The sequence below is a fragment of the Mustela putorius genome, unplaced genomic scaffold (assembly GCF_011764305.1).
Source record: "Mustela putorius furo isolate JIRA1106 unplaced genomic scaffold, ASM1176430v1.1 tig00000785_pilon_pilon_pilon, whole genome shotgun sequence".
Lineage (NCBI taxonomy): Eukaryota > Metazoa > Chordata > Mammalia > Carnivora > Mustelidae > Mustela > Mustela putorius.
In genome coordinates, this window is record NW_025421480.1 from 5,931,953 (window position 1) to 5,951,657 (window position 19,705).

Here is a 19,705-nt window from a genome sequence, read left to right on the forward strand (position 1 = left end):
ATGCAAGTCAAAACCACAATGAGATACAACCTCACACCTGTGAAATTGGCGAATATCAAAAAGATAAATAACAAGTGTCGGTGAAGATGTGGAGAAAAGGGAACCCTTGAGCACTTCTGGGGGGAATGTAAATGGGTGTAGCCACTGTGGAAAACAGTATGAAGTTTCCTCAAAATCTTCAAAATAGAAATACCATATGACCCAGGAATTCTACAAGTGGGTATTTATTTACCCAAAGAACACAAAAACACTAATTCAAGGAGATACATGCATCCCTATGTTTATTGCAGCATGAATTTCAATAGCTAAGACATGGAAGCAACCGAGGTGTCCACTGATTCACACACACACACACACACACACACACACATATATATATATATATATATACACATATCTTCATTATATATGGGGGAGGGGGAATATTTATTAATATATTCTCAGCAGCAAGAAAAGAATGAGATCTTGCCATTTGCAACAACACGGATGGACCCAGAGGGTCTAAAGCTAATGACATGAGTCAGGTAGAGAAAGACAGATGGCACACGATTTCACTCTATGTGGAATTTAAGAAACAAAACAAACGAAAAAAGAGACAAACAAAAAACCAGACTCCTAAATGGAGAACCCCGGTTGCCAGAAGGGAGGTGGGGGAGGGGATGGGCAAACTAGATGAAGGAGATTGAGACGTACAAACCTCTAGTTACAAAGAAGTCAGGCAAATGAGAAGTAGAGCAGAGGGAATAGTCGGCAAATACTACAGCAACACTGAATGCGGACAGACGGGACAGACGGGGACTCCATTTATCCTGGTGATCACTGAGTAATGGAGAGAACTGTCAAGTCACTACGTGATACACCTCAAACTAATACAACACTGTATGTCAATTATACTTCAAGAATAAATACATGTATATATTTATAGATTTATATATGTGTGTGTATATATACATGTATACACACACACACACACACATATATATATATATATATATATATATATATATATATATAAAGAGTTCTAATTATGACGAGAGCTCTAATGGTCTTTCTGATACCCAGCCTCCAACCTGCAGCTATGTAGAGACGTGGCCTTGAGTCAGCGCATTAGCATAAACTTGGGTACGGTGGAAAGGAACGTCTTACAAGCTGCAAATGCTCCTTGTATCCCTCAGGGGATCCCAGGGGTTTTAGGAGCTCTGTGCCAGGGACTAGAGACAGAAATCAAATTTTATTATTAGGCATGCATGGTTATTATCACACACCAGTTTCATAAGGCTACTTCATGAAGTTATTATGTACAAGGGTCCAGAGACCTGGCTTCTTGGGGAGCCCTCAGGCTGAGAAATAATGGCTTAGGGCACAGCCAGGGCTTTGAAAATCTTACCCAATGCCCCTCTCAAAGACAGCAAAGGGGGACTAAGGGGGGGAAGAAGTCTCCCAACATCGTCTTCCCAGTAGGCAGAGGCTGGAGGAGTGATTTCAAACCAGCTGCTACCCTCACAGAAATGGCACAAAGAATGGGTGCCCTTGGGTCACTCGTCCTCATCATTTACCCCCCTCCCTGCTCTGTAAGAATTAGGTAGTTGACCAACACCTACGTAAGTAATTACTGTGGTCTGTTAACATTCCGAGTGCTTTGCAAATATTCACTCGTTAATAATCCCCACTTTCCCCTTCGAGGAGGTTATGGTTACAATGAAACTGGGGTGCAGAGAGGTTAAGCAACTTGCTCAAGGTACCCATCAAATCTAAGTCCGTGCTCTGACCACTAGGCTTCTGTACTGTATGAGCTCCCAGACTCGTAACCCAATAAAAGGTGCTATCGGCTATCGTGGAGGAGTATTACCTCTTTCTTTATTTTATTTTTTTAAGATTTATTTATTCATTGAGAGAAAGAATAAGGGAGCATGAGCAGGGGAGGAATAGAGGGAGAGGGAGAAGCAGACTCCCCACTGACTCCCAGGACCCTGGGATCATGACCTGAGCTGAAGGCAGACGCCTAACCAACTGAGCCACCCCCTGGGATCATGACCTGAGCTGAAGGCAGACGCCTAACCAACTGAGCCACCCAGACACCTACCTCCTTCTTCATTTTGAAAATGAAAGACTCTTAAAAATTGGACTCGTCTCTCCCTTTCCCATTTTTTTGCTTGTTTACGTTTTTCACCTTTTAGGGGAGTTTATCATTTAGCCCATTGATTGCAAAATAGTGGGGAGGAAGACAAGGGCTTTGGGGCCTTCTTTGATTAGGTGTCTTTGGTTATGGAATCTGACGGTAACAAGAAACTTTTAAAGGTTCCCAAATTCCCCTCTGGGTGCGCTAAGTATGTGTGGTCCACTGGCATAATCTGCAGTCGGAGAGGGTGTGGTGGTATTTATACTCCTTGGGCGCCAGCAGGAGCAGGCTTAGGGATTATCTGTAGGAGGAGGGTGTAAGCAAAGAGCGTGTATGTAATGCAGGCCTCAGCGTGGGGATGTTCTCAGCACATGAGTATGTTCTCCTTCCTATTTGTACTGATATTAGCCCTTCCACACTTCCTGTGTGCCGTGGGAACTGGGCCACACAACTGGCCCCTGGACATGGCTGCTTGAATCAGGGTCCACACTGGGTGAGGCCACGGGGGGTGTGATTTCAGATGCTCGCACACATCTCAGTCACTGAGCTGGAGCCACCATCTGGGAAATACCCAGTGAGGGACAGTCTTATGTAAAAATATGTGAATGAATGAGTTCAGAGAGGAGTGTTCAGAGATAAACAGGAGAATGGAGATGGAGTAGACATTGTGAAACAGAGATACGGCCCCAGAGGGAGACAGTCTCTAGATCTGGTCCACCATCATGGGAGGCTCGGCTATACTTCCTGCTGGTGTTTTATTAAGTCCTCACTGCTCACGACACAGTTGTCTTTAACGTAAGTCAGATTGAGTGTGTTTGGGTCTTGGATCCAAAAAAAAAGTCCACAATTACCTATAAGGTTACCTATAACATAGGTAAGTTATAGGTAACTTAAGCCAAAGTCCTGATGTTAGCATATAAAGAATTACTTCTCTCCATTCCAACTTCCCACATCACAGGAATTAAATCAAACTGGAAAAAGATAATTTGCCGATTTTATGGAAGTCCTTTGGATAATCAATGATATTTTTCCTTTGATCTTTAAAGGTATCAAGAGGCACAAAATCAATGTGAAGTTGTTTGGGGCCACTAAGAAGCAATCCTCTCTGCTTTTGAGCTCTTCAAGAAAACCCAAGGACACTCTCCCAAACCTCATGCTAGGATGGTCTTCAACTCATCAGAACACAGTGATCTTGAAAATTTTTTGGAATTCTGTTGGAAAATCCCTACCACCCACAGAAGCAGTGGGAATAAGGTAGTCTGTGCTGCTGTCCTGGTTTCTATGAATTTCCTACATCCTCCTTTAATTCATAGTTATTGTGCAACTTTCAGAACTGAATCAACAATCCCTCTCTAGCATTAAGACCTACACTTCATTCAAAGAGGAGTTTATAGCCAGCACCCACCACGTGATGCTCTTACTACCCTGCTAATTTCCTTCATAGCTCTTATCTCTATATGTAAATTTCTGACTTGTTTACATGTTTATTGTTTATTTCCCTCATTAGAATCTAAGAAGGAAGCAAGGATCTTAATTAGCAAGGTCACTACTCTATCCCTACTACCTAGCACAGAGCAAAACAAAAACAAACTTGATAAATTTAGGCTACCTCACTGCTACCTGTTCTAAAACATAGCCCAACATGTAGAAAGGCTCAAAAAGAAGCAAAGTGCGTTTCTGACTCGTGAGAGTCCGAATCAGTTGCGGGGAGGGGGAAGGTGCCTTTGTTAACAGGGTCTTCCTGAGACGGAAGGAGATGGCATTTCTGCCGTCTTCACGTGGCTCCTAGAACCCTGGATGTCAACATTCAGACGGCAGAATGGGAATGACACATGGAGTGGGGATTATTTATGTGAGGCTGATTGTAGAGTAAGCCTGATGGGGCAGGCCACAAAGCCTATACATCTGTCCGATTCCAAGGGCCAGCTGGACCCTACAAAGAGCTAAGGAAGATAGGGGCTCCTTGCCCTACAAGGGGGCCTAAGCTCTCATAATTCAGAATTTAGTTGCAGATTTCAGCTCCCTGGGAGGCGAGATGTTGCCTTGCTAGATTCCTCCACATTATTCTTTTCCTGTACTTCCAGTGCTCTTTCAAACCACAGACTCCGTGCAGAAGGCTACAGGTCAACCCAGAGATATTACAAGAGGGATATAACAGCTGGGATATTACAGGTGAGTTATTAAAGGTGGGATATTATAGGTGCGGTATTACAGGTGTGATATTACAGGTGGGATATTATAGGTGAGTTATTACAGGTGAAATGTTACAGGTGAGTTATTACAGGTGATATGTCAGACTACTGTAGTAAAGTGAGTATCGTCATAAAGCAGGTCAAGTGACTTTTTGGTTTGTTTCCCAGGGCATCTGAAAGTTATACTTATACTCTACTGTACTAGCATGATGTCCAAAAGTACAATGTACACACTTTAATTTTAAAACACTTCATTGCTAAACAATACCAACCACCCTCTGCGCTTTTAGCCAGTCATAATCATGGATTCCTGATCACAATAAACACAACAATAATAAAAAAGTTTGAAATATTGTGAGAATTACCACGATGTGACAGAGGACACCAAACGAGCAAACGCTGGTGTAAAAAAAACGGTGCGACAGACTTGCTTGAAGCACGGCTGCCACAGGCCTTCAATTTATAAATTTTTTTTTTTAAAAAAAAGCAGTATCTGCAAAGCACAATAAAATGAACTATATGCTCGATATCCTTTCTGGAAACACTCTTCCATTTTCTTCTCTCCCTCTGTTTCCTTCCACTGCTCTGTCCATTACTCTGCTTAACACTTTTAAAATTAGGTCATTCATCCCCTTGATGTCAGGCAGTCAAAGAGCAAAAGAACTGGACCGACCGGCAATTGCTTCAACTTGCATGTGCAAAAATGCTCGCTCAGCATATTGTAAACAACGATTTTGCAGGAAGATTGGAAAGAACATCCATGCCCACCAAAACGGTGACAGAGAGTGACATGTATTGGCATGGAGAGATGGCCGTGATAAATTTAAAAAAAGAAAAAGAACAAAATAGCATGTTTATGAATAATATTCAGAGATGAATATTTACTTGTGAACCTAAGGAAAATATTGGTTTTTTGTTCTTTCAACACATATTTAACACACCAGGCACTGGCAGAGCCATCAAGATTAGGACGGGAAACATGGTTCTGATGCGTGAGAGTTTACACTCTGTTGAGGAAGCAGATGTTAATCAAATCATAGTATAAATAATTTAAAAGTGTGATGAGTGCTAGGAAGCAGCATGTGGGATATTGTGAATATATAATTAAAGTAAGTCTTATCCTACTGCTTTTAGTAAGAATTACACATGTGGTGTATACGTGCGTGCAAGCATGAGTCTGTGTGTGGCGTGTATACTGATGCAAGCACACGTATGCATGTAAGAAAGGCCAGAATTGCGTACATACAACACGCACAGGGATTAGCTCTGAATGTCTGTGTTTTTCCCCTTTCGTTTTCAGCATGTTTTGAATCGTCTTCAATTATCATGAGTTTCTTTTGCCATCAAAAAGTCAAATAAAGTCTTAATTGGGTTTATTCTTTTTTTCAAGTTTTTATTTAAATTCTAGTTAATTAATGGTGTCATACTAGTTTCAGGTGTGCGACAGAGTGGTTTAACACTTCCACGCATCAGCTGGCGCTCAGCCCAAGCGCGGTCCTCCTCCCCATCTCCGAGTCCACCCATCCCCCCCCCCCCCCGCCCCCGTGACCAGCAGTTCTCTAAGTTACGAGTTACGAGTCTGTTTCTTGGTCTGCCTCTCTCTTCCCCCCCCAACCCTTTCCCCCTTTTGTTTTGTTTCTTAATTTCTACATATGAGTGAAATCATGTACTGTTTGTCTTTCTCTGACTTATTTCACTTAGTGTAATTCTATCTCCATCCCTGTTGTTGCAAATGGCACGATTTCATTCTTTATTTATGGCTGAGTAATATTCCATGGTGTATCTATAAAACATCTTCTTTAAACATTCATCTATCAATGGCCTCTTGGGCTGCTTCCATACTTGGCTATTGTAGATAACGCTGTTATGAAGATCAATGTTCATGTATCACTTCGAATTAGTGTTCTTGTAGTCCAAATACCCAGTAGTGCAATTGCAGGATCATAGGGTAGCTCTATTTTTAACTTCTTAGGAATCTCCACACTGTTTTCCACAGTGGCTGCACCAGTTTGCATTCCCACCAACAGTGTAAGGGGGTTCCCCTTTCTCCACATCCTCTCCAACACCTCTTGTTTCGTGTGTTGCTGATGTCAGCTATTCTGACAGGTGTGAGGTGATTACAATTTTGATTTATTTCCCTGATCATAAGTGATATTGATCATCTTTTCATGTGTCTGGTGGCTATCTGGAGGTCTTCTTTGGAAAAATGTCTATTCATACCCTCTGCCTATTCTTTAATTCAATTATTCATGTTTTGGTTGTTGAGTTTTGTAAGTTCTTTGTAGATTTTAGATACTAACCCTTTGTCAGATATGTCGTTTGCAAGTACCTATATGTCGTTTGCAAGTACCTTCTCCCATTCCATAGATTGTCTTTAGTTTCATTGACCATTTCCTTAGCTGTGCAGAAGCTTTTTTTCTTGATATAGTCCCAATAGTTTATTTTGGCTTTGATTTCCCTTGCCTCAGGAGACATATCTAAAAAGAAGTTCTGGGGCGCCTGGGTGGCTCAGTGGGTTAAGCCTCTGCTTTCAGCTCAGGTCATGATCTCAGGGTCCTGGGATCGAGCCCCGCATCGGGCTCTCTGCTCAGCAGGGAGCATGCTTCCTCCTCTCTCCCTCTCTGCCTGCCTCTCTGCCTACTTGTGATCTCTGTCTGTCAAATAAATAAATAAAATCTTAAAATAAATAAATAAATAAATAAAAATAAAAAGAAGTTCTTACAACCAATTTCAAGGAAGTTACTGCCTGTGTTCTCTTCTAGGATTTCTATGGTTTCAGGTCTCACATTTAGGTCTTTCATCCATTTTCGATTTATTTTTGTGCATGGTGTAAGAAAATGGTCCAGTCTCATTCTTTTGCATGTGGCTGTCCAGTTTTCCTGACACCATTTGTTGAAGACACTGTCTTTTTTCATTGGATATTTTTCCCAGCTTTGACCAAGATTAGCTGAGCATGTAATTGAGGGGTTCATTTCTGGGTTTTCTATTCTGTACCACTGATCTATGTGTCTATTTTTGTGCCTGTACCATACTGTCATGATAACTACAAGTTCGTAATACATCTGAATTTTTTCTTTTCTTTTTTCTTTTTTATTTTGCAAGCTTTATTTTTCTTTTGCAAGGTTGCTTTGGCTACTTGGGCTCTTTTGTGGTTCCATACAAATTACAGGATTATTTGTTCTAGCTCTGGGACTAATGCTGGTGGTATTTCGATAGGGATTGCGTTAGATGTGTAGATTGCTTTGAAGAATACAGATGTTTTAACAATACTGGGTCGTCCAATCCATGAACATGTGTCTTTCATTTCTTTGTGTCCTCGTTAATTTCTTTCATTAGTGTTTCATAGTTTTCATGGTTCATGTTTTTCACTTATTCGGTTAGGTGTATTTCTAGGTATCTTATGGATTTTGATGGAATTGTAAGTGGGATTGATTCTTAAATGTTCTTTCTGCTGCTTCATTATTGATGTTTAGAAATGTAACAGATTTCTGTACATTGGTTTTGTATCCTGTGACTTTATTGAATTTATTTATCAGTTCTAGCAGTTTTCTGGTGGCACCTTTAAGATTTTCTATAGAGAGTATCATGTCATCTGCAAATAGTTAAAGTTTTACTTCTTCCATGCCAATCTGGATGACTACATCTTCTAGTACTATGTTAAACAACAGTGGGGAGAGTGCACAACCCTGCCTTGTTTCTGACCATCGAGGAAAAGTCTCAGTTCTTCCCCATCTAGGATGATATCAACTGTGTGTTTTGCATATACGGCCTTCATTATGTGGACGTATAGTCCCTCTAAGCCTACTTTGTTGAGGGTTTTTAACATGAATGGATGTTGTATTTTGTCCAGTGCTTTTTCTGCATCTATTGAAATCATCATATGATTCTGATCTTTTCTTTTGTTAATGCAATGTATCACATTGATTGAATTGTGAATAATGAACCACTCTTGCAAACGAGGAACAAATCCCACTCAACTGTGGTGAACGATTTTTTTTTAAGTGTATTATTGGATTCAGTTTGCTATTATTTTATTGAGAATTTTTGCATCATGTTCATCAATGGAGAGATCACCTAAACAGGAAATCAACAAGGAAACAATGGCTTTGAATGACACACTGGGCCAGAATATACATTAACAAATATATTCCAAACACTCCACCCTAAAACAGCAGGATACACATTCTTTTCAAGTGCCCATTGAACATTCTCCAGAACAGACCACAAAATTAGGTCACAAAAGAGACCTCAACAAATACAGACTAAAGTCTTACCATGCACCTTCTCTGACCATAATGCGAGGGAACTAAAGTCAACCGCAAGAAAAAAATCTGGAAAGACCACAAATAAAAGGAGGTTAAAGAACAAATGAAAATGAAAACATAACGGTACAAAAGTTTGGGTTACAACAAAAGTGGTCCTAAGAGGGAAGCATATATAGCACTATAGGCCTACCTCGAGAAGCATAAAAAATCTCAGAAAAAAAAACAATCTAATCTCACATCTAAAGGAGCTAGAAAAAGAACAACAAACAAAACCCAAAACCAGAAGAAGGAAAGAAACAGTAAAGATTAGACCAGAAATAAATGATACGGAAACAAAAACCATAATTAAACAGATCAGTGAAATCAGGACCTGATTCTTTTTAAAAAATTAATAAAATTGATAAACCTCTAGCCAGGCTTATCAAAAAGAAAAGAGAAAGGACCCAGATAAATCAAATCACAAATGAGGGAGGAGAAATAACCAACACCACAGAAATTCAAGCAATTACAAGAGAAAATTATGAAAACTTAAACGCCACCAAATTGGACAATGTGGAAGAAACAGATAAATTCCTGGAAACAGGGATGGCTGGGTGGCTCAGCTCGTTAAGCATCTGCCTTCAGCTCAGGTCATGGCCCCAGGGTCCTGGGATCGAGTCCTGCATCAGGCTCTCTGCTCAGCAGGGAGTCTGCTTCTCCCTCTGCCTGTGGCTCCCCCTGCTGTGTGCACTCGTGCTCGCTCGCTCGCTCGCTCTCTCTCATAAATAAATAAATAAATAAATAAATAAATATCTTAAAATTTTTCCTAGAAACATCAAAACTACCAAAACTGAAACAGGAAGAACTAGACAACTTGAACAGACTCATAACCAGCAAGGAAGTCGAATTACTAATCCCCGCAACAAAAGTGCCTTTGTTTTAGTTTTCTCGATTACATGTCAGGCTACCTGTAGAGTTTGGGTCAGTGCTCTGCTCTGTCTTCCCTGAACACAAAACCAGAATTTAGATTTCCTGACTTTACAGTGCATAAGAGTATATTACTTTGACGCATTTGAAAGTAATAGGAAGCTCTGTGAAAAAACAGGTCAGGCAGACATCATTGTCCCAGGGGACATGGTTGGCCACGTAAGGCAGGGGGACCACGAAACACACCTTCCTTCGGGCCCCGCAGGAAATTATAATTGTTCATGGCAACTCGGCTAAAGGTGAAACATCAGCTCAATGTGAAAATCCTAATAAGAAAAAAAAAAATCCTAACAAGACTATTAATTCTGATCAGACTTATGCCTTGCAAAGATCTACAGACAATTAACTTGCGACAAATTTTAACCTTTGCCATTTGTAATTTATATTGCTGTTTACAACAGTTTCTAGTACTCGTAACAGCTCCTTAAGCCGCAGTGAGAAGTGAGAGTGAAAGGTTTTGCCTGTCTCCTCTTACTGACATTCAAAGAATCTCCAACGAGACCACAGAAAGCCTCAGATTGACTTGCCCTCCAAGGGACTTGAAAAACGTCCTGACTGATGCCCATGATAAAATGTTTCAAAGGCTTACTTTGAGGCAACACAGTTTCTTCTAAAAATTGCTTATGTGTTTTCTGTAAATGGCATATGCTCGTTTTTATAAAGAACACCACTGAAGTAAGGAAAAGAATGAAGAAGAAAACGTGGAATTATCCCCCACCGTTCAGTGCGGTGAGCACACTCCTCTATCCCTACCCATGCACAGAGATCTACTAAGAGAAGTTTAGGAATGAGGGTATATAAGCTTAAAAAATAAGTAAAACTGGATTTGGGGGCTATAAGTCAAGATCACGAAGGCGGGATAAAGGGGCTTCCGGTGCCGGGGACGGTCTGTTCTTTGAATGGGTGCTAATTGCAAGACTGAGCTCATTTTGCAGAAATACGCCTTATACAACTATGATTTATGCACTTTTTCCGTTCGGAAGTTACACTTGAGTAAAGATTCTTACTTAAAACCCCTTGATTAAGTAAATCAGTACTCCAAGGAGAGGAAGGAGAGAACGGGGGAGAGGAAACACATTCTCAGAACCAATTCAGTCCATGTTAAAAATTCATCCACTCCATGTCAATGCACTTTCACACAAGCTTACCAGGCAGTGCTAAGTCCCAGACTGGGTAAACAGTATTCACCTTTTCCAGGGTCACAAAACCTACGTTATAAACACAGTTTTACAAAGAACTTCTGTGTTCTATGAATACAAACCGGGCAGGTCTTAGGTGTGGCGACATATTACAATGTAGTCTGCCCCTGAGAAACACCCAAAGCCGATGAACCACACTTTGCAAGAACTGATTCATCAGTCATGGTCGGAAACATACAAATCATATAGAAACAGAGTAACAATTAATTAAAGAGACTGATTAAGTAGGTACTCATGTTGATTTCTCCCTTCTCTCTACAGAGATTTGGCCCACTTCCTAAAACTTGTCCATACATGCTTCCTTATATTTCGATTTCCCTACTGAAACCGAAATAAACACAGTAACTAACCACATAAGGAAATTAACCTAAGTACTTTTATAAAACGTGCTTTAAATCCAAACACAGAATTTCAGAATCCAAACACCAATGCCTCCAAATACACTTGCCCTTCTGGGTGGGGCCACGGCCAAGGGTGAGGGGCTAATTCAAGGTGGTGGGTTTTGGGGGAGTCTGAGCCCTTCATCGACCGAAAACCCCCCAGGGGTCTGGAATGTCTGGGCAGCCAATCCACATACTGGATTGCTAAATCCCAAGAGTAAGACAGGAAGTAAGAGAGGAGGGGAAAAACTAAGAGGCATCTGGGAATACCGATGGGAAGAGCAGAAGTCGGAGAAGCAGACAGTGGGGAGCGTGAGCCTGCCTGTCGTAAGCTCAGCCCGAGTACCAGATACAGCCAGGACCGGACACACATCGGAGGATCTTCGTGCCATTCTCACATCCACATTTACACGAGAACATTTAAATTTGCATTTAAGGCTAACAACCTGAACTATCCCATTTCTCCCGTAATCCTCTGAGCATCTCCCCAAGGAGCATCTCCTCCCAGGAACCTATTTAATTTCTAGGTTACCCAGCTAATTAGTCTCTTTATCCTAGGTCTTACTCTCTCACACTGATTTCACAGTCAACATGAGGCTTGATCGGCAATGATTTCTGTGGTATTTTACCCACCACGCCATATCCACCTGCTCTTATATCTTTTCGCCAGACGGGACCGGTCCAGCATCCAACATGAACCATCTGGACCCATGAGGCTGACCAACGGGATGAAACCGGAACAGAGCTCACGTTTGCTTATTTTCAGCTCTGCACTTCCCTGAACCCATCAAAGGCAGCTCCTTTGCACAAGACCACAGAAAGCACAAGAGGAACGATTCGTCTTCATTACATCCCTGGTAGGACAATTTATAATTTTTAATGCTCCTGACACACTCTTCAAGGAGAGACTCACAGCCAACCGACACGCTGGAGTCCCTAAACTGTGCATCAAAATACCCCCCTTCCTGACAATTTATCCTACCTATTCTAATTAATGAAATACTTCTATTCTGTGTGCTTTTTTTTTTTTTTTTTTTTTTTTTGAGGGAAGGGGGCTTTTTTTTATCCACTCGTGTTCTTCCATATTTTTCCATTCATCTTATCAACGTGCTGCTAGGTCATCCGTTATCAAGAACCCGGCCCTGAAATCATTAGTCATTTCCAGCTATCTCCGGTGTGCCCTCCACGGGTCACCTTCAAACTTCCAAAACCTTCGGATCTATGTATCTGGGTGCAGGCACACGTCCCCTCCCCTGACCCTCTGAACCCACCTTCTTCTCTTCAGGAACAAAACCGAAAGGCCACTTAGCAACCTGGGCCTCCGCATTCGTCCCAGAACATGCTACCCTGTCCCTCACCTCTAAATACACCCCTGGACTTCGGGTGACAGGCTACAGAAGTCATCGGTTTATATGTTCTGACTCTCCTACTTTTGCTTCCTCGATGGGTGTCTTTTTTATTCCTTTGACAACACACACAACCCATCGGGTACAAAGCGTCATGCCTGGTGGCGGAGGAACTACAGTCCCGTGACTCTCCCTCCCTCTTGTCGAGTCTGTTGCTTCACGGGAGAGGCTGCGTTTCCCTTTCTCAAGTTCACATCCAATCCGTGGCCTGCCCAGGTGAACCGTTCATGGTTCATGCGTCTGTCCTCCTGCTCGGATTCTTTTTCATTTTCTCGCCGCCATCCTCACGGAAACCCTGATCGCCTTGAACTCCGATAATTTCAAAAGCTTCCTCACAATTCATCTCCCCACCGTGATCTCCGGCCTAATCGGACATCCAACTTTACACAAACGTTAAGGCAATGATTATCGAGACCCGACAGTGGTAAGAATCATGAGTCCCATTTTGCAAACAAGAACAGTAACTGTCAAGGAGTTTAAAAAAAAAATCACTGCCCCCAAACCACACAAACAGGTGGGGAACAGAGAAATGGAGCTCCAGGTCTCTTTCCATGGGGCGCCTGGGTGGCTCAGGTGGGTTAAGCCTCTGCCTTCGGCTCAGGTCATGAACTCAGGGTCCTGGGATCGAGTCCCACATCGGGCTCTCTGCTCAGAGGGGAGCCTGCTTCCCCCTCCCCCTCTGCCTGCCTCTCTGCCTACCTGTGATCTCTGTCTGTCAAATAAATAAATAAAATCTTTAAAAAAATAAATAAAACCTCTTTGCATAACATTAGACCCTGTCCCAGATGAAGGGAACTTTTGAAGGGAAGCTGGCCACAGTGGAAACATGAGAATCAAATGACAAGATTTGCGTCCAACCAGAGGACACCAAGAAAGAACAGACCTGTCTCAGGAGCGGACTGGATATGAGGAAGAGAAGTGTCAAAGATTATTTGAAGCTTTAAAGGCTGGTCATCGAAGTGTTGGCTTGGCTTACCTTCCTCCAGACCTTAAAAGGTTGGAGGATGAGGTGGCTTAGGGAATAAGGGCCTTGAGGGGTGCCTGGTATGGGCAGGGCTCTGTTGGTTGAGCGTCCGACCCATGTGGTTTAGGCTCAGGCCCTGATCTCAGGGCTGTGGATAGAGCCCCGTGTCAGGCTCCGTGCTGAGCGTGGAGTCTGCCTCAGATTCTCTCCTCCCTCTGCCTAACTTACCACTCATGCCCTCTCTCTCTCTAAAATAAATTAATTAACTTAAAAAAAAAAAAAAGAAGGAAGGTCCTTGTAATTGTTCCTACCCTCATACTACTTTTGCCTAGCTGTGTGTCTTTAGCAAATATTTAATGTCTCTCTGTACCTTATCTCAGCACAATGGTAATCATAATCATCATAATAATATCTGCTTAAAAAGAAGGATGGGGAGTATTAAAGCATTTAAAACACTTGGCACGTAGCAGAAACAACCTCAATATTTGTAACATATTCCTGAAAAGCATTCACACATTTCCTTTGCTTGGAAATAACTTAAAGTGGTTTGCAATTCTGTGGGATGGGTTTAACTCTGCATTTTCTTCCGATCTGATCTGTAAATAAAATGAAAACAGGCGATCTGAGGCCAGAGCCCGTGGCGGGCCAAGTTACTTGGTAGAGCGCCCAGCAAGTCCCAACACGCTCCTGATCTAGTAAGGAGGGTTTGAAACACAATGACTGTCCCTTCTCTCTAATAAGCAAGGTAACTGACCACATCTGCACGATAAAAAACACGATGGGTTTCCTCATCCTCATGGAGGGACTTCTTGAAAAATCTAACCTATGCAGAGATTCCCTCCCCTGACCATCAAAGACCCATTGGCCAACCCCCTGCTCTCTGGACGGAGTTCTCACTAGAAGGAAGGGGAGGCACAGCTCCCTTTGCAAAAGCCGGCTGGTTAGACCGTCTGCCCTACAGCATCGTGACGGCTTCAGTGTTCTCAGTTGGAGATTGGAAAAGCTCAATTAGACCAAAGGTTTCATTTCAATGCACAGCTGGGTAATGTTCCCAACTTTTTTCCCGCCATCCAAAAAAGAGGCCCACATACCTTCCTTAGGTTGTGCTACTGCAATTAAGTGAGTCCGTCCCTGGCAGGCTCCTTGTCGTCTCCCTGAATATTGTACAAGATTGTCGCTAGGCTTCAGCTCACGCCCAGGCTTCGAGGATGCCTGCAGGGACCCCACCTGCAGTAGAGCTCAGTCCTTTTTAATCCTTAAAGGAAAGCCCTCAGGCTAATAAAAAGGAAAGAATTGGGCGCCTAGGTGGCTGTCATTAAGGGTCTGCCTTCAGCTCAGGTCATGATCCCAGGGTCCTGGGATCGAGCCCTGCATCGGCTGCCTGCTCGGCAGGAAGCCTGCTTCTCCCTCTCCTGCTCCCCCTGCTTGTGTTCTCTTACTGTCTCTCTCTCTTTCTCTCTCTGTCAAATAAATAAATAAAATCCTTAAAAAAAAAAAAGTAAAAGAATTATTATGCCTCCAGAATTGAGGCAAAACATTCGAAAGCACTAAGGAGCCCCCTTTAATCCTCCTGCCGGAGAAGCTGATGGTTGGTTACCCACCCTGCTGGGCAAGGCATGTGACATCTCCCCAGGTTAGAAGACCTCCTAGCCTGTCAACTAAGGAGGGAACCGTCGGACCCTGAGCTTTGTGACCATTTCCACGGTCTGTCCGCTCCTGAGCGAGTGATCGAGGCTGGAGGGTGAGGGCAGGAAGTGAAATGCAAGTCTCATCAGTCTGGTTCCCAGTGCCCCCCTTTCTGACTGGTTGGAGAGGCAGACTGACTTCTAAAAATTCCCATATCCCTCATCAGCACTCTCTTCATTCATCTGGATTATAAACGGAATAATCGTGTCCCACACATCAGCTGTGCAGTCAAATAAATGTATTTCAGGCATTCTCTCTACACAGTAATAGGTTATATTTTCTCTTAAATGTTATATAATCTTATTATTACCCATGTCCTTCATTGCTGGATTCCTTAAAGGAAATGCGCGGGGCCCTGGGGGCTCAGCCCACGGTTCCCCCCCACCCCCCGGGGGACACCCTGCCCCTCATCCAGAGACCTCAGGCTCCCAGAAAGGCATGCCTCCCCCCTGGGCAATGTTCGCTCTGCCAGGGCCAATCCAACAGACTTCCTCCAAACAAAGTCACTTACACTTTGTTTTAGAACCTGGGCCCCTCTGGTCGCTGTGCGCGAATGACAGTTTGGAAGGAAAGAAAAAAAGAAATCACTCAGAAGTTTGCTCTAGTCGTGGGTAACGTGCCAATGCCTCCCGTCGACAGGGACACTCGCAGAACGGGGACATTTCACTCGTCGGGCAAGAGAGCTGCTTCCGAATGAACGGGTTTGGAGCCCCGCGCGAAAATACGAGAGAGCAAAGCAATCACGTCTGGGAGGCAGCCTCCTGGCCCTTACAGCTGCGTCCAGAGGACGAGCGCGCACGAGCGGCGGCGTTCATCGGGGCTCACGTCTGAGGTCAGCCCTGGACCGTCCCTCCCTGCTACAGCCCAGCAAATGGTCCTTATTCATTACGAGGCTCCGAATCATTTTTCCCAAAAGTCAGGGCTTTGGGGCCAACGGGGGGAGGGGGGGTCCCTGCCCTTTCTAGGAAGATGCTGAAAGCACCCCCGAGCTCAAGTTCAGCCTCCTGCTACCCACAGCCGTTGCCACGGGCAGATGCCAGGTCCCAAACCAGCTCTGCAGAAAACTCTGGAGGTTCTTACCATTGTGATCCAATCTTCCCTCCCTGCAGAGGCCAGCAGCCAAGAGCTGCCGCCGGTGAGCCGGTCCCACAGCCACTGGAGGCTTTGGAGGCAGAGAATGTTTCGTGTGGTGCAAATGTGCCACCACGGATTATATTTCAGTCCCTCAATCGCTGGCCTCGATGCTTTGGAAAACAGCCAAACCCAGCGCGGGGAGAAAGGGCTGCAGCTTGCAATTCCAGAATTTCCCCGAGAACCTGCTCTTAAAGACCCGGGTCTCTTGTTTAGCATTTTAAGCAAATACCACAGGCTGCTACATTCAATTTCAATTAGATCTCCCTCCCCTCCTCTCTGCCTTCCTCCCTCTCCCTCTCTGATGGGGCGGGTGGCTTTCTGGGATGAAATTATAGCGGGAGCTCAAGCTGACCCCGGGGAACGCAGGCAGTCTGCCAGCTTCCGCACACCTCTGACCTGAGCAGAGCTGCCACCCTTCCCATCCATCAGAGAGGAGAGGGAGAGGCCACACCGGCGAGCCCCGGGGGACATTAGGGTCGCGACCGCCCTGTAACGGGCGGGAGTCTGCAAAGTGCGCCCAGGACCAAACCCAGGACCTAAGCCCAGGCTACACCGTCCACTGTCGCGCTGTCCGATCCAAACAGGCGGGAAGCAAAGTTCTTGGCGCATCAAAGGAGTCCATGAAGCAGAGCTTTAGCCTACAAAATAGACTAGAAGTTCTTCACATGCAGGGACCATATCTGCCAAGATGCTTTAAATCTAGCCGCGTCTGCTCAGTCACAGGAAACCGTTGGGCTCTTTGGGTTCCTCCTATGTTTTGACAATACTTTATGGCTTTAAAATGTTTCTCTCTCTCGGAAGGATTCAGCCACACAGCTAGCGCACAGAAGAGGCAGGTGGCGGTCAAAGCTCAGGCCAGGACGCATGAAAATAATAGCGCCGATAAGCAGAAGCAGCTCTTAACTGCTAAACTGTGCACCTGCTTTTCCTTCCTCACTTACTATAAATTCCAGTAAAGCGGCTGCCATGTTGGGTTTTGGAAGGTGAAAAAAAGAGAAATTCTCTTACACAGGTGTACAAACCACTATACTCTTACATTCAGTGTTTTCTGAACGGAGCCAATCCATTTTATCTTCTTTATGAATCCTTTATTACATCCTTAAAAGATATGTAAAATGTATACGAGAAGCCCACAGAGACGAGACTACCTCCCTCCAAAGAGGGCTTGCTATTCACTGGTCAGTATGTGAAATACCGGACCTGCATGAATAAAAATAATAAACAGATAAATAAATAAAGGAGCCAGGAGAGACAGGAAGCTCCCGCAGGCGCCACGGCCCCCAGTCCCTGTGGCCACGATCCCCTGTGGGTAAGATCCCAGAGGAAATGAAGGACATCAGACTCCCGATCATTCCACAGCAGCAGAATGAGGCCTGTCCACCCCCTTAGAAGAGCAGCGAGAAGGGTTGGCAACTGTTTATCCTTCCCCCATTCTCCTATTTCCAGTTTCATCCCCCAAACCCTATCCTCTTGCGTTGCCTCAGGGGTTTGTTCTGTCTTTGGACACATGTGGCCTCATCCACACCCCTGACCAGCCCCATAGGCAGCCAATTCTTGAAACCACAGGGAGGGTTTCAAGAGTTCGAATGGACCAGAGATTACAGGATCCCTTAGAAATAAGCAAATGGGGGGGCGCCGGGTGGCTCAGTGGTTTAGGCCTCTGCCTTCAGCTCGTGATCTCAGGATCCTCGGATCGAGCCCCACATTGGACTCTCTGCTCAGCCAGGAGCCTGCTCCCCCCCCCCCCGCCCCCGCCTGCCTCTCTGCCTACTTGCGATCTTGCTCTGTCAAATAAATAAATAAAATCTAAAAAAAAAAAAAAAAAGAAAAGAAAGAAGCAAATGGGTTTCCTACATCCCTTAGAAATAAGCAAATGGGATCACTGGATCCCTTAGAGGTAAGTTCACAGGATCGCTGGATCCCTTAGAGGTAAGTTCACAGGATCGCTGGATCCCTTAGGAATCAGCACACGGGCACGGAGGCGCTTTCAGATTTAATCTCAAGCAATCCTACTCAGTCTAGGAATCATAAAGCATGTAGGGATGTCCTTCAGCTTCTAATAATGTTTCGAAGGTTTCTGTTTCAATAGCTAGAACTGATGTCGGTAGAGGGAAAATTAGGTCAAGGCAATGAGAAAAAGAACCCATCACTTCCTAAAACCCCTCAGGTTTGCCAAGTATTTATACCAGGAGAACAGTCACCCAGAAGACAACATGTTTCGACAACAAAATACCTACATTAACTTTGATCACAGTATTATTTACGAGCTATGAAGTCATACGGGACAGTTTAACCATGAATAGTGGCTAGAGAAGGAAGGAAATGAAGGAGACACAGAGACAATGCAAGTGTTCTCCAGGAAACGGAGCAACAAGCACATACACCCCCCGATCACATGAAGGTCTGAACGGTCTAGCGGCGGACACGGAGCCTGTTGTACCCACAATCCTGAATTCTAGAGACAGCTAAGGAGCGGGGGTTCTCGGGGTTCTGTGCCTGGGATCTGGACTTCCTCCAAGGGGCCCAGATTCGGTGCCTGTTCTGCCTTGTCACCACAGGAGGGAGCTGCTGCGTAACAAGGGCAGGGCTCTCCGGCTTCCGGAGCGGCGACCAGGTTTCATCCCCAGCTCCAGCTCCTGCTCCTGGAGGAGATGCTTCCAACCCGAAAAGAACGTGAGCAATCGGTGGTTCAAAATCAGCTTCCGAAGCCCCCGTCCAACGGACCCTGCTCTGGTGTTCACCTGCAAATACGTGCGCACACAGGGCAACGGCTATGGGCTTTTCTCCCCACACCTACTCGACTGTCAGATTGTATAAATCATTTGAAAGATGTTATTTCGATGAAGATAATCCAGGTCCACATCTCAGCATTAAGATCCCTGATTTTTTTAGCTAATGCCCTTAATCCCATGGAGCTCACTGGATTGACTTACCTGTGGATGGAAGCAACTGTAATCGGTCTTTGCCCGCCCAGTTCTTTGGACATAAATGATCGCCCCAAGTAAGAAACGTCGTCTCCCGAGGCAAATTGCCAAAGATGATTCCGTGATGGTAAATAAGCAGCTTAATGAAGTGAACTCTCCTTACTAACCCCGGGCCGGAGTCACATCTGTGCCCATTCCTTGTTTGGGTTCTTAAACACTCCTTAAAAGCAGCCGTCAAGTTCAGCTCTCATTTGCCTGTAAGGAATTCAGCGCAGGCCCATTTAGCAAAGTGATTATCCCCCAATTGGAGGCGACGAGGGAGAGGCTTCCGTGAGATCCCAAGAGGCGTCGATCCGATCCTAGTGCGGGTCCCAGAGGGTGGGTCTAGACCCAGATCAGTGCGGGAACCTGTGATACACGGCACGTCTGCAAAGCTGGGTACAGGGTCTCCAGGTCAGGGGCAGGTGTAG

General features: G+C 44.6%; 1 protein-coding gene across 2 annotated transcripts in view; it reads right to left on the bottom strand.

The window, feature by feature from the left end:
- PLD5 (phospholipase D family member 5) overlaps positions 1-19,705 on the bottom strand; it is a 396,011-nt gene that overhangs the window by 320,933 nt on the left and 55,373 nt on the right. Inside the window, exon 1 of one of the 2 annotated variants that reach the window (XM_004756770.3) lies at positions 16,258-16,954. The exons of the other annotated variant lie outside the window; for it this stretch is intronic. Coding sequence (XP_004756827.1) covers positions 16,258-16,527 — 270 coding nt within the window. The 5' untranslated portion in view covers positions 16,528-16,954. Of the gene's footprint in view, positions 1-16,257; positions 16,955-19,705 lie in introns of those variants that run through there. 2 annotated transcript variants of the gene reach the window in all.